The 14,127-nt window shown below is 42.9% G+C and overlaps 1 protein-coding gene and 1 non-coding gene across 3 annotated transcripts in view; both read right to left on the minus strand.

Annotated features, from left to right (window-relative positions):
- LOC124795290 (balbiani ring protein 3-like) overlaps positions 1-14,127 on the minus strand; it is a 259,410-nt gene that overhangs the window by 109,332 nt on the left and 135,951 nt on the right. The window contains exons 1-2 of one of the 2 annotated variants that reach the window (XM_047259249.1): positions 10,462-10,642; positions 2,344-2,538 (exon numbers count right to left, since the gene is read on the minus strand). In XM_047259249.1, coding sequence (XP_047115205.1) covers positions 2,344-2,497 — 154 coding nt within the window. In that variant the 5' untranslated portion in view covers positions 2,498-2,538; positions 10,462-10,642. Of the gene's footprint in view, positions 1-2,343; positions 2,539-10,461; positions 10,643-14,127 lie in introns of those variants that run through there. The other variant, XM_047259248.1, reaches the window with a different exon arrangement.
- Trnan-guu lies at positions 9,941-10,014 on the minus strand. The gene has a single exon. It is a non-coding gene; the product is annotated as a tRNA-Asn (tRNA).

Below are 14,127 nucleotides of genomic sequence, written 5' to 3' on the forward strand. Positions count from 1 at the left end.
TTGTTATGTTACAGTACTGAACCTTGGGGTTCACCTTACACATGTTTTTCCACTCAGAGATGAATTTATTGCCATGCTGTGTACAAGCGCTCTTTGCTTACTGTCTGCTCTGCTTATTTTTGTGGCCAATTAGATATCAGCATAAGTTGCACTGCAGGCTGCCCTGAAACTTTAGCAATTACACACGGTAATTAAGTGTGATGAATTATAATATTTTATTAGCTCTTATATACTGGTTGTCTCTCTGAAGACACATCAGGTACATTTTTGGCAGAAATCTGTAATTTTGTTTTAGCACTGTGTGGAACACACACAAATACTGCTCATCATATACTTCATGCAATGCCCAGTGTCAATGGAAAGCATTGGTTTGTTTTCCATTACAAACAAGCACACAAACAAAATCATTGTTAAGGTGAGATTTTACATCCCCATTTGATAGAGAGGCCCCAGACTATTCTAATGCAAAATTCACTTTATCAGTCTAACTGGGGCCATACAACAAGAAGAAAAACAAGAACCCCAAGGAGTAATTTGTGTACTACCTTGCCCGCAATGTCTGCTACTGCCGAAGGGCAGTGCTACTCATTCACAACTGGCGTACTGTTTATTCTTTGTGTTTTACTCTCCCTGTTAATGCATACCAATAAAACAAATATTTCGCTAGACTAATTTGGGACTACTCTACCGAATTGGAATGTAAAATCTCACTTTAGAAATAATTTTGTTTGTAATTGGAAAAAAAAAGACACTTCCAATGACACTTTCTGTCTTGGGCTGACTCCATCTACACTGTGCAAAAATGAAATTTTGAATGTCCCCCAAAACATAGAGAAAATTTACCTGATGCCTCTTAGTGGAGACACACTGTATATCTGAGAAAATAGGTAACATTGAGTTAGGTCTACAGTTCTCCATATTGGCTTGCTTACCATTTTTATGAACTAGCCATACTTTTGCATCTTATAGTGGAACATTCTTCATCAAAAGTTTGGTTGATTATGAGAGAGAATGGTGTGCAATATTATGACATATTTTTTAACTGTTTTAATGGGAATTTCATTCCAGTCTACAGAGTTTAAATTTTTTGTGACAATATGAATTTCAAAATATCAGCATTGTCAACAGGGAAAACTTAAAAGTCTATGTCATTTCATTTTATATGCTGTTTCCTCATCTTGATGTTAGACACTCTTAATTGCTTTTGTTAATCATTATTTGACTTGCGAGACTTGTTGACAATCACCACATATTGTTATATGAGACAGCAATTGTTAAATATATCCATGATCTCAGTTCTGAAATTATTTTAGTTTATATCTGCTGAAGTGTGATCACTGACTGAACACCTGATGAGTCTCAGTTATTTTTATGAAATACATTCACATTTTCTTGACTAAAGTTCCCACATTTTTGCTTGTGCAGCCTGTATTTAATCTTGGTAACCATATTAAAAAGCTTCATTACTTGATACTACCACATTTAGAATCAATACTTTTGTTACTCTATAATTACAGTTACTTAACAATATTATCTACACATGTAGCGAATGCCATTTTTCTCATAATTGGTCAAAATTAAAATTAATGGTATCAAAATGAAAATTTTCTTAAGAAAACTGTAAAACTAACAAAGAGGCAGAATAGTTGGCGTAATCCTTATCTTTAGGAGGTGAAATTCCAGGACTGTCAATACACACTTTTAATCACAACACCAAATCAGTCATCTCATCCTGGGAGCCCCTTCTTTGCAGCCTTCCCTAATCTATTACTCTTTCCTCCCTGAGGAAGGACCAAAAGCTATCTTTTTTAAATATATCTGGCAGCAGTAATGGAAATTTGCCCCCTGAAAGTGAATACTGGTCAACTACTCTACCCTTATGTAATTTTAAAATTTAGATTTAATAGATTTGTAGCTACTAGGTTCTTTAAATGTGAAACAAATTTTTCATAAGCTTTTACATCTATGTTGTACACTGTTTTCTCTATTTTGAAAATGTGTAACAATGATTCATATTTACTAAGGAACACTGAGCAACTCTGATATCTAGGAATAAAGTATATGTTGGTGATTAGCAGGTTACATTCTTTACATTTTATGCAGCTATTTTCAAATGAGATATCTTCATTTAGAAACTTATAACTGTATCCAATTTTATAGTTTACCATGGGGTGAAGCAGTATGTAATAGCCTCCAGTCTTGTGGATGACAAGTAAATGATGATAAAAAAATTTAAAGTGTATCTAACACAATCATTTAAATCCTTGTACATGATTCCAATCAACAACATGTGAAATAAAATAAAACTGATGATAAGAAGTAAAGTAAGATACATTGTTATACCTGAGCAGTTGATGAGTTCATGACTCTGAGCTCGTGTTCCAGCTAATTCAAGACCTGCTTCATCTACACACCAGCAGCTATTGGAATTACACTGGACAGGCTCAAATTCACCACTGTGGGTGCATTTAGGGATTCTTACAGGTTCTTGCAACATTCGGGAATGTCTCTCAGCTTCTTGTTTTAACTGCTCACAACCTGCAACAAGTAAACGAATTGTTCCTTAAAATTCACGCACGCTATTGTATTCTCACATTAAATACTTGGTACAGGTATGGATAAAGAAACTTCAGAAAATCAATGCTGTTGACATACTAGAAAATGAACCTTTCAGTAGAAAAATATCTGTAATGCAAGAGATTATACATACAGAAAATTCTTTAAAAGACAGTGTCATTACATCGAATAGTATCTTTGTTCTATGGCACAGCTTTTGAAAACATTTTAAATGTGATAGATCAAGCATTAGGAAAAAAAAATATTGAGTTTAAGTGAAAATTACATATGAAGCTTTCAGTCAAACATGTTAAAAATCTTTATCTGGTGCACCAACTAACCATGAGCTAAGGATAAACACTAACAATGACAAAGTGATGTTGATAAAGTGGACAGACCTTTGACAGCAAACTATGTCAAGCAAGTAATCAGTGGATGGATTTTGATAGTTACAAACACAGAGTGCAAATAGTGAGAGGCAAACAGTGATTTTAGCAACAAAATAGTGCCTTTAGTGAAGATAAGATGACAATCATTTGCAATTTGTCATTACTAAAAGTGTGATTAATTCAGATTTACCTTCCATTTCGGTTACCAAAAATCTACATCTACACTCTGTAAGTCACATAATAACGTTTGGCAGAGGGTACTTCGGGTATATCTACCATCTCCCTCCCTTCCTATTTCATTTGTGAACTGTGGGCGGGACAAACAACTATCAGTAAACCTCCACCTAGGTTTGAATTTATCTGATGTTACTGTTATGGTCATTTCATAAGATATGTATAGGACGACAGAATATGTCACACAGTTCTTCTTGGGAAGCACCTTTTCATAATTTTAACTGTAAATGTCTATCTTGTAACTTCAGACACTGGAGTTGGATGAGTACCTCCACAATATATTTTCATAGTGAAACATGCCACTGTCTTTTGGATTTTCTTGTATCCCCTAAATGTCCCAGACTGATAGGTATTACACAGGAATCACCCAAGCATCTGTTTTGTAAGCCGCCTATTTCATGGCTTAATTGCATATCCATAAAATATCTTCCAATACCAGTCTGACAAGTACATCCTTCCTACAATTACTTTCATTTGTGTTTCTTTCATTTTTATCTCACTCTGAATGCACATCTCTACACTTTTCTTTTGCTGTGACTTCCTCTGGTGACTTAATGTACAATTGAACAGTAATACAAGGGACAGCAGCCGGTTCCTGCATGCAGTATAATCCTCTGTAAGCTTTCCTCACCTACAATAAAAATTTACACTGTGTGAATGAGCTCTTTTGTCTTGGAATACTTTTAAATAATAATAATAATAATAATAGAACATTGGTGACTAAGGGGACTGATTACAAATTACCATTTTAACTACAAACAAAAGGTGCCAACAAAGCTTATGCAATACTCTCGTAGTTTTAATATGCTAACGGAAACTGATTGGTTGAATATAATTTTAAAAAAATAGTTGAGAAGTGTTGAACAACATTATGCCCACAATCAAGTCACTGAACAGTGAATCTCAGCTTTCAAAGTTCCAAAGCTGAGATGCAGGGCTGAACATCTTATTCTGTTGCTTAACATTTATTCCACATGCTGAATGCCTGTCTTCCCATATACCATACTGCTTCTGCAAATGCCTGGAATCTGATTGTGCAACACCTGTTATATCAGTTTATTTCTTTCTTTCATTTTATGTTGTTCTAAATTATTTTATTAAAATAATATTTCTGTAAGTCATGGATCGTTTTTAGACATTATATTTGTGAACTACCGCTTTTTGAAACTATCTGAATTAATGTTTCTTTACCACATTTAAGAAACACATTATTTGTAAATTGTGCACCATCCATTTACAATTCTATATTCCTAAAACGTCCGTTTCATTTTGCCTCGCATGTATGTTATTGTCGATTTCATTTGTCTCTTTTCTAAGTGAAATGGTTTCTTACAAAGTCAGTATCATTTTTTTTTACATTATATAACGTGTATTCATCTTCACGCGTCCAAATAAATCATTTCTCTACCAATTAGTTACTGTCAATGATAAATGATAGCCTTGCTTTTATGAATACTGTGGTGTCACCGCCAGACACCACACTTGCTAGGTGGTAGTTTAAATCGGCCGCGGTCCATGTAGTACATGTCGGACCCGCGTGTCGCCACTGTGATCGCAGACCTAGCGCCACCACCAAGGCAGGTCTCGTGATACGAGAGTGGACTCGACCCCCAGTTGTACGAGAGCCTAGCTACCGACCAGTTGTACGCGAACCTAGCTATCGCCCAGTTGTATGAAGCCTTTCTCTCTCATTAGCCGAGAGACAGAATAGCCATCAGAAGTTAATGGCTACGAACTAGCAAGGAGCCATTTGTATCAGTGCCTATAGCTTACGAGTATTCAAGAGAAATAAAAGATAAGTACAAAGCATCTACATACTTTTCTTCTTATTCATTCATAAGTTCTCATGTTCCAGACTTCACGCCTGCTCTATGCCGAACGTGCACTATCGGCCACAGCGTTAGTTTAGCGTGCCTTTCTTTTGGCTACTACCGTGTGGCGTAACAGTCGTGTTACGTCACAACAGATTGGCGACGAGTAAAAACTTCTTTCTGATTGCTTACATTTAATTGTGTCATGGCTTCGCCACATTCTCCAGATGTACTGTCCGAATTTTATCGCTTGCAGAATCAGCAGACGCAGGCGTTACTGGATGCCCTTGGACAGCTCGTCCAGGGTCAACGTACGCTGCACACCGATGCGGCCGCCGCCGCTTCTTCGCTACCGCAGCCACAACCTGCTGTTGCACCTCCCTTTCGACCATACGTGGCAGCCGATGAGACGTGGCAAGAGTGGTCTCGCCAGTTCAACTTTCACATGGCTGCCTACAGAATTCAAGGTAATGAGCGGCAGCCGTTTTTGCTTTCTTGTGTCGGTGTGTCCACATACCGTGTGATAGTGAAATTGTTTCCCCGACGCGACGTAGCAACTCTGTCATACGAGGAAATTTTGTCGGCATTAGATGCCTATTTCAAAGAAACAGTTAATGTGGTTGCAAAACGGTATACGTTTTTTCGTACAAAACGTACGGCCGGTCAAACTAATAGGGAGTGGGTAGCAACATTGCAAGGACTTACTAGGGACTGTGCCTTTGAATGTGACTGTGGTCTTTCTTATTCAGATACAATGGTGCGTGATGCAATTGCACAGAACGTTTCTGATGTTCGCATACGGGAGCAAATTTTGAAACTAAATAATCCCTCCCTTCAACAAGTGATAGACATATTGGATAGACAGGACACACTGGACTGTGCTCAGGAATCTTTTGAAACTTCGCCAGCCGTGTGTAACATTAACTGGCCCGCTGGACACGCGGCGCGGCCCGGTAACCGGGCCTCGCGCACGGACACACAGCGACCGCCGCGTGCTAAGCCAGGTGTGCCGCGCCAGCCCACAAATGCAGTGAAATCATGCCCGCGGTGTGCTACTAGACATTCGCGTGAACATTGCCCGTCACGCCAAGTTATTTGCTTTTTCTGCAATAAGAAAGGACATGTTCAAAGTGTTTGCCAGAAAAAGCTCAGATCAGACAATCACAATCATTCCAGGCCCTTTGTTTCGCGCCAGAATCGAACCAAGGACACTCAGGCTCGTGGACCTTCGCCTATGGACATTCATGTCGTTAATTCCGCTTCGTCCTGTGACACTTTCTCTAACAGTGACAGTGATGGTCCCACAAAAACTGTGCGTCGACGTCGCCGGAAATCACGTCAATTAGCAAGTGATTCTGTGCCAGTGTCTGTTCCCATTGCACACAACAGTCGCTCTTGTCGTCAGCAGGACAATCAACTTTTTGTGGACTTAGCCTTTGAAGGCAAAGTGATATCATTCCAGCTCGATACCGGAGCTGCAGTTTCATTGCTCAATCACGACACGTACAAACAACTGGGCAACCCTCCGTTGCGTGCCGCAAATGTTAAGCTAACTACATATTCCGGACAGAAAATTCCTGTGTTAGGACAGTGCAGCCTTCTTGCAACATACAAGGGACAAACAAAACTTGTGTCATTTTACGTTCTTCGTTCTTCTTCTGCTGTGAATTTGTTTGGTCTAGATTTATTTAAGTTGTTTAACATGTCTATTGTAAATCAGGTCCTATCAGTGAATCAGACTGTGCCTACAGACAGTGTTTCTCGGCTGTGTGACGACTTTGCAGACGTTTTTGCACCGGGCTTAGGTTGCGCTAAAAACTATGAAGCACATTTAGAACTGAAGGTCAACGCGCAACCGAAATTTTTCAGAGCGCGCAATGTTCCCCACGCATTGCGTCAGGAGGTCGCAAGAACATTGAACGATGTAGAATCACAAGGTGTGAGTGAATGTGCGCAATGCCTCTTTCATTTCAGCTCCGCTTCATCGCTTACGCCGTAAAGGTGTTCCGTTCGTCTGGACGCCGGAATGTGAACGCGCCTTTCGCCAGTTGAAATCGGCGTTGCTTTCTAATACTTGCCTTACGCCATTCGATCCCCAGAAACCCCTTTTGTTGATGGTAGATGCATCGGATTTCGGGATCGGTGCTGTGCTTGCGCACAAAGTTGGCTCACATGATCGCCCTATTGCCTTTGCGTCCAAATTGCTCTCGTCTGCGCAAAGAAATTATTCACAGATAGAGAAAGAAGCTTTGGCTCTCGTGTTTGGTGTTACTAAGTTCCATGATTTCTTGTATGGTCGTCACTTTACCATCATCACAGACCACAAACCGTTGACATCGCTTTTTCATCCGACCAAGCCTGTACCTCCACGTACAGCGCAGAAATTCATTCGCTGGTCTATTTTCCTCTCGCAGTACCGCTACGATATCTTGTATCGGTCCACTGCTAAGCACGGAAACGCCGATGCGTTGTCCCGTTTGCCTGTTGCTGAGGATAAAGCATTCGATTCTTCCGAACTTGCTTGCATGTTCATTGATTCGGAAACCGATGAAGTGGTCGAATCGTTTCCGATTGATTTTCGTCGTGTCGCTACAGCCACAGCTGCTGACCCTGTCCTTGCTACTGTTTTACGTTTTGTTGCTACGCAATGGCCTTTGTCAAAGTCTCGGATCGAGGATCCGTTGGTTCGCCGATTTTTTGCTCACAAGGAGAGACTTTTTGTTCGACGTGGTGTTTTGTTGTTGCGTTCTGATAATGATCAGTCCAGAGTCGTGGTCCCACGTTCGTTACAGTCCTCTGTTTTACGGCTTCTTCATCAAGGACATTGGGGTATAGTGCGAACGAAACAACTTGCTCGTCAGCACTGTACTTGGTTCGGAATCGATGCTGCGATTACGACTATGTGTTCTTCGTGCCCGGCGTGTGCCGAACAACAGTCCGCACCGCCGCGGAAAGTCTTTGCGTGGCCAAAAGCCACTTCCCCTTGGCAACGCTTGCACATTGATTTTGCTGGTCCATTCTGGAATGCTCGATGGTTGGTTCTGGTCGACGCCTTCAGTAATTTTCCTTTTGTTGTCCGGATGTCTTCCACGACGTCCTCCGCCACCATCCAAGCGTTGTCTGCTATCTTTTGCATTGAAGGTCTTCCGCAGACTATTGTTTCTGACAATGGCCCACAATTCATGTCCGCGGAATTTCAGTCATTCTGCCAGGCCAATGGTATTCAACATCTGACATCCGCGCCGTTTTCGCCTCAGTCCAACGGTGCCGCTGAACGATTGGTCCGGACTTTCAAGTCACAGATGTTGAAATTGAAAGAGTCGCATTCTCGGGAGGACGCATTGTTGCTCTTTTTGTCTTCGTATCGCTCTCAGCCCCGAGATGGTCGCTCGCCGGCTGAGTTGCTCCACGGTCGTCCTCATCGCACCTTGATGTCTTTGCTGCATCCGCCGCATCAGGTTCCTGTGCAGCGGCAGACTCCTGCTTTTGCTCCAGGCGACGTTGTATTTTATCGCAACTATCGCGGTTCACGGCGTTGGCTCGCAGGGCGCATTCTTCGCTGCCTCGGCCGCGCGATGTATTTGGTTTTGGGGGCCTCTGGTGAGGTGCGTCGGCATCTCAATCAGCTGCGCCTCTGTCGTCGCTCGGGTTCTGCCGCTCCCCGTCTGCTTTCAGCGACGGTGCCGTCCGGTCAGCGCCCTGGGGACCCATCTACTGGCTCGCCTCATCCCCAGGTGTTACCGACGATGCCTTCCATTTTGCCCCATGGCGACGCGCCGTCGCCGCCGCCGCAGCATCAGCAGCCGCCGGCGCCGGCCGCATTCGACGCTTCGTTGCAGCCGCCAGGCGCCTCCCAGGGTCACGCGCCGCCGATCGCTTCCCGTGACCAGCTGTCCTCCGCCATGGAACTCCCGCCCGCTCCGGACCACATGACGTCATCGCGCGTCGGCTACCCCGACGCAATGGAGGTCGACAATTCGGCCCCTCATGTTTCTTTACGGGCGCATACACCGCATGTTGACGTGCACCCTGGACTAGTTTTGCAGGCGTTTTCTAGCTCCCCTCGGACCGGATGGCCGGGTGCGGGTGGCACAGCCTCGCCTGTTGTTAGGCTCCCCACCTCCTCGCATACGTCAACATGTGGTCCTCCCCACGGCGGGCGGAAGCCTTATCTCACGACCGTTCGCCGATTTGCGGGGGAGGAATGTGGTGTCACCGCCAGACACCACACTTGCTAGGTGGTAGTTTAAATCGGCCGCGGTCCATGTAGTACATGTCGGACCCGCGTGTCGCCACTGTGATCGCAGACCTAGCGCCACCACCAAGGCAGGTCTCGTGATACGAGAGTGGACTCGACCCCCAGTTGTACGAGAGCCTAGCTACCGACCAGTTGTACGCGAACCTAGCTATCGCCCAGTTGTATGAAGCCTTTCTCTCTCATTAGCCGAGAGACAGAATAGCCATCAGAAGTTAATGGCTACGAACTAGCAAGGAGCCATTTGTATCAGTGCCTATAGCTTACGAGTATTCAAGAGAAATAAAAGATAAGTACAAAGCATCTACATACTTTTCTTCTTATTCATTCATAAGTTCTCATGTTCCAGACTTCACGCCTGCTCTATGCCGAACGTGCACTATCGGCCACAGCGTTAGTTTAGCGTGCCTTTCTTTTGGCTACTACCGTGTGGCGTAACAGTCGTGTTACGTCACAACAAATACAATCAAGGTCACCTAAATTAGTTCATTTATAAGATGATTGTAAATAAATATCTTTTGATGATTACTGCCTCAATAAAAAAAACTAGTGAAATGAAACCAGAAAGTGGAAAAGAGTTGAAACTTTTTCAAGTTCAGGTTTAATTACTACGTCGACATGTTCAAAACCTACACTAATTAAAATAACAGAACGCATTTGTAACACAAATGAACATTTGACAGGCTCAAAATATCCGCCCCCGGGTGGGCTCGAACCACCAACCTTTCGGTTAACAGCCGAACGCGCTAGCCGATTGCGCCACGGAGGCTTGTGGGCTATAAGGAGCTACAATCTCAATGTGACACGTTTACCCACAAGCCAATAGACATTATACGAGTGATGCAGAAGAGGAAAACATTTTGTTCTATTTCTCACAATTAATATTCAAATATATCCCTAGCATTTTCCATCGTTGGTCCGATTAATGCCCAAATGATGGATGTTTCTTTACATTCGACAGAAACGCTGAATGTAAGAAAAGTGATCTGTAAGATACTCTCAAAACTGGGGCTGTCATCGAACGTTACTGAGAAACGAAAGATCATTAGCCCAATTCTCCATCGCTAAATATCGATGGCTGTAAATTATGGACAAAAATGGAAATGACGTAAAAAAATAAATTGGATCGCTAAAAACTCTATGGCCACGGAATTCGAAAGAATGCTTGTCACACTATACGGAATTTGTATCTAACTTAAGTTTAATCAAAATTTACCTTGGATCCATTAAGGACGAAATAATCCCCGGTTCCAGAGTTCAGACAAAATCAATGGCTTAGTGCTTACGACAACAGTACAACAGCATCTGCTGTTTATGTTTCACAATTGTATAACATCTACGTAAAGACAAATTACAGTAGGGTCTTCTCACGATACTAGAATGGTCTCTCATTGTGCAAAACCCTACTGTGATTTTTACATGGCATCCAAAATCTAATGGACCAAAGAAGACCGGATGTGCTGTTTCGTTGGTGAATAGGAAACATGCGTTCATATGATGATCACATCATTAACAACGACCATGACTTAATAGGCGCTTAGTCTGTGTATTTCCCCAGTAACTTTCAAATAGAGGGCGCGCGCGCGCGCATGCACTTGGGAGTGCGAGCACCTCTAGCATCACGAGTGGTTGTTCGGTTAGAGAGCTGTTGGCCTCCGTAATAAAAAAAACTGAGTGGAAGGATCAACAAACGAACTTGAACGGATGTCGTGTGACGTCCGCATCGACCAAAGAAAAAAAAAGGTGGAAAACTTAACATAAATGAGAAGGCCGCGAGGTCAGCTCACAGGTGTATTCCGGTGCATGTGTTGGGTACGGCGTCCGATACTTTATGTCCAATTTACGCTGGTTTTCAGAATCCAAAATACAACTCTTTTATTTTAGATCTTCCACCATAAAGAGAAGCGTAGGCCTTCAAAACAGCCACTATGTTTTTAAAGCTAAGAAAGTTTTGTAGGTGTCCAGCAAAAGTTTAAGGGAATCTAGTGCTAATCAGCAACCTTGAGCGGTTAAAATTAATTTACGCTGCATAAATACGTTTATTAGAGTATTATGAGAATGCTATATGTATAATAAGCGATATGTGCAGCAGGCTGTGAAAGGAACGTGATCGAAGGTAAATGAGTGTAAAGCAGGACTGTTAGGGCGCTGTCAACATATGGCTGCGTTGTTCATTATAATACAGAACACCACAATTAACGGTTATACAACAATCAGCGATCGTGCCACCTTAACATTTTTAAATGAACAACAGATCATGATGATGTGATAGCAACAAGGAAATTCACTGATAAAGTCTTCCCGCAGCAGAGCACATTTAGATGCGTTGTCGCACAGTTGTGGGCCTCTCAAAATTAATTTAACTGCAGTCCGTTACGCACGTATAATTTTCTAAATATTGTTAAAATGAATGTCGTAGTGCTGTGTATCGTAGATTTTTGGGGCCAAAATATCCACTCCTTAATTTTTTTCAGACAAATGGTACAGAATAAATATTTATTTATTTATCGTGTCAGAAGCAAACTAAAAACAATATTAGATACATTACTACATACATTATGGTTTATAAATTAAACTAGTCAAGAATGAAATAAACGATTAGACACAGACTGTGTTGTCAAACTTAAGGTAATTTTAATCTATACAGTGGATGCCCAAAAATTTGCAACGTCCAGTGCACTTTGCGTAGCGTTTACGAAGATCTCCATGGTGCACACAGTTGGAGGTAATGTGCATTGTAGTAGATGTGTTGATGTCTGCACGGCAGCTCCGCAGTCACACTGGAGAAAGACCACCTGGAAGCCCCACCTCTCCAGACTACTCTTGGATCTTGTGACAGAAGAACACAGGCGGTTGAGTGATTTCCATGTGGACCATTTCTCTGTGTGGCCTGGAGGAAGAACTTCTTGCGGGATCAGCTACTCCTCCAGATGCTGGCATCTGACCTGCCATCTCTTCTCCCGGTGTTGATGTGGAGTGTCAGCGAGTGGTTCTGTACTGTGAAGGAAGCTCTTTCTAGACACAAGTCTTTGCTGTGCCGGTTGGTGGCCATGTAGTGGGTGGGCTTCGCATGTTAATGCCTTCTTCATTTCACTCCGTGCTGCTGTATCTCTTAGGATGTCCGGGGGGGGGGGGGGGGGGGCTATGCCGGATAAGCAGTACAGTTTTTCCACAGGTGTGGCTCTTAGACAACCCGTAGTGATACGACATGTCTCATTCAGAGCAACATCAACTTTCTTTGTATGTGTAGATCTGCACCATACTGGGCAAGCGTACTCAGCTGCAGAGTAGCAGAGGGGTAATGCGGATGTGCGCACTATGTCTGGCTGTGCTCCCCATGTTGTTCCAGTCATCTTCCTAACCACATTGCTCCTGGCAGCCACTTTTTGCTTTGTTTTTAAGCAGTGTTCCTTATATGTAAGAGCACGGTCCAGAGTGACTCCGAGGTATTTTGGAGTCTTGCAGTGTTCTAAAGGGGTTCCTTCCCAATCTATCTGCAAGGTTCTACTAGCCTGTCTGTTTCGGAGGTGGAAAGCACAGGTCTGGGTCTTAGAAGGATTTGGTTTCAACTGATTGTCCCTGTAATAGGCAGTTAATTCTTTCAGAGCATCAGTTAGTTTCCGCTCCACCCTCTCAAAGCTGTGATCTTGTGCTGTGATTGCTCGGTCATCTGCATATATGAAGCTTTGTGTTCCTTCTGGTAACGGCTGGTCATTAGTGTATATATTGAAGAGGGTGGGTGCCAGTACACTGCCATGTGGCAACCCATTTTTCTGCTGCCTCCATCTGCTTCTTTGTCCTTGATATTCCACAAAATATCTTCGGTTCTGCAGAAGATTTCTAATTAGACAGGTTAGTTTGTAGTCCTTGGTGAGGTTGTATAGCTTCAGCAACAAGAGTCTGTGGTTGACAGTGTCGTAGGCGGCTGAAAGATCTATAAACGCCGCTCCTGTTATCTGCCGCCTTTGGAAGCCGTCCTCTATATGCTGTGTCAAATTCAACACCTGTGCTGTGCAGCTCTTCCCTTGTCTGAATCCTGCCTGTTGAGGGATCAGTAATGGTTCTATCATATATGTAATTCTTTGGAGGATCAACCTTTCCAACACCTTATACAGGTGGCATAGGAGGGAGATTGGCCTATAGCTTTTGGGGTCATCCCGGTCTTTCCCTGGTTTATGTATAGCTATAATTTTTGCTTTCCGCCAAGATTTTGGTATCTTGCCGCTCTTTACACAATTATTCATTAGCTCGAGTAGCCAGCACCTTGCGCCTGGACCAAAGTTCTTGATCTGTTCACTTCTTATGTCATCTACTCCTGCTGCTTTTCCGACTTTGCACTTATTTAGAGCTGAGTCGAGCTCATTCAAACTGAATGGTCGAGACAGAGTGTTTCCCTCTTGTTCGGGCTCCCTTTCCAGGGTTCGTCTCCCGATTTTACTGGTATGGTCAGGTTTACCATTTTTCAAAAGCTGGTGTGCGATCTGGTCTGCCTTCACATTTGTATGCGTATTGGGTTGGGAGGGATCATTGTTAAGGTGTCGTAACGATCTCCAGGCCTTTCGACTACTTCTACTCATCTCACATTCTGTCATCAGTTTAATCCACTGTTCTCTCTTCGCCTCGGAGATTGAGGAGAGAGTATTTTGCGCAGCCAGATAAGTCTCCTCGCTATAAGGGTTTTCTTCATATAGTCGATAGTATCCGTCCAGCAGAGCAGCTGTTTCAGGTGTCACACCCTGCAGATACATTGTCCTACACCCTCGTGGAATTGATGCCCGGGAGCAATGGTTGACAGTTTGAACAAAGCTGTCATACTCTTCAGGAATAGGTCGCACAGACTTAATCTCCTTGTCCAGCATCTTAGCAAATTTTTTCCAATCAG

The sequence above is a fragment of the Schistocerca piceifrons genome, chromosome 4 (assembly GCF_021461385.2).
Source record: "Schistocerca piceifrons isolate TAMUIC-IGC-003096 chromosome 4, iqSchPice1.1, whole genome shotgun sequence".
Classification (NCBI taxonomy): Eukaryota; Metazoa; Arthropoda; class Insecta; order Orthoptera; family Acrididae; genus Schistocerca; species Schistocerca piceifrons.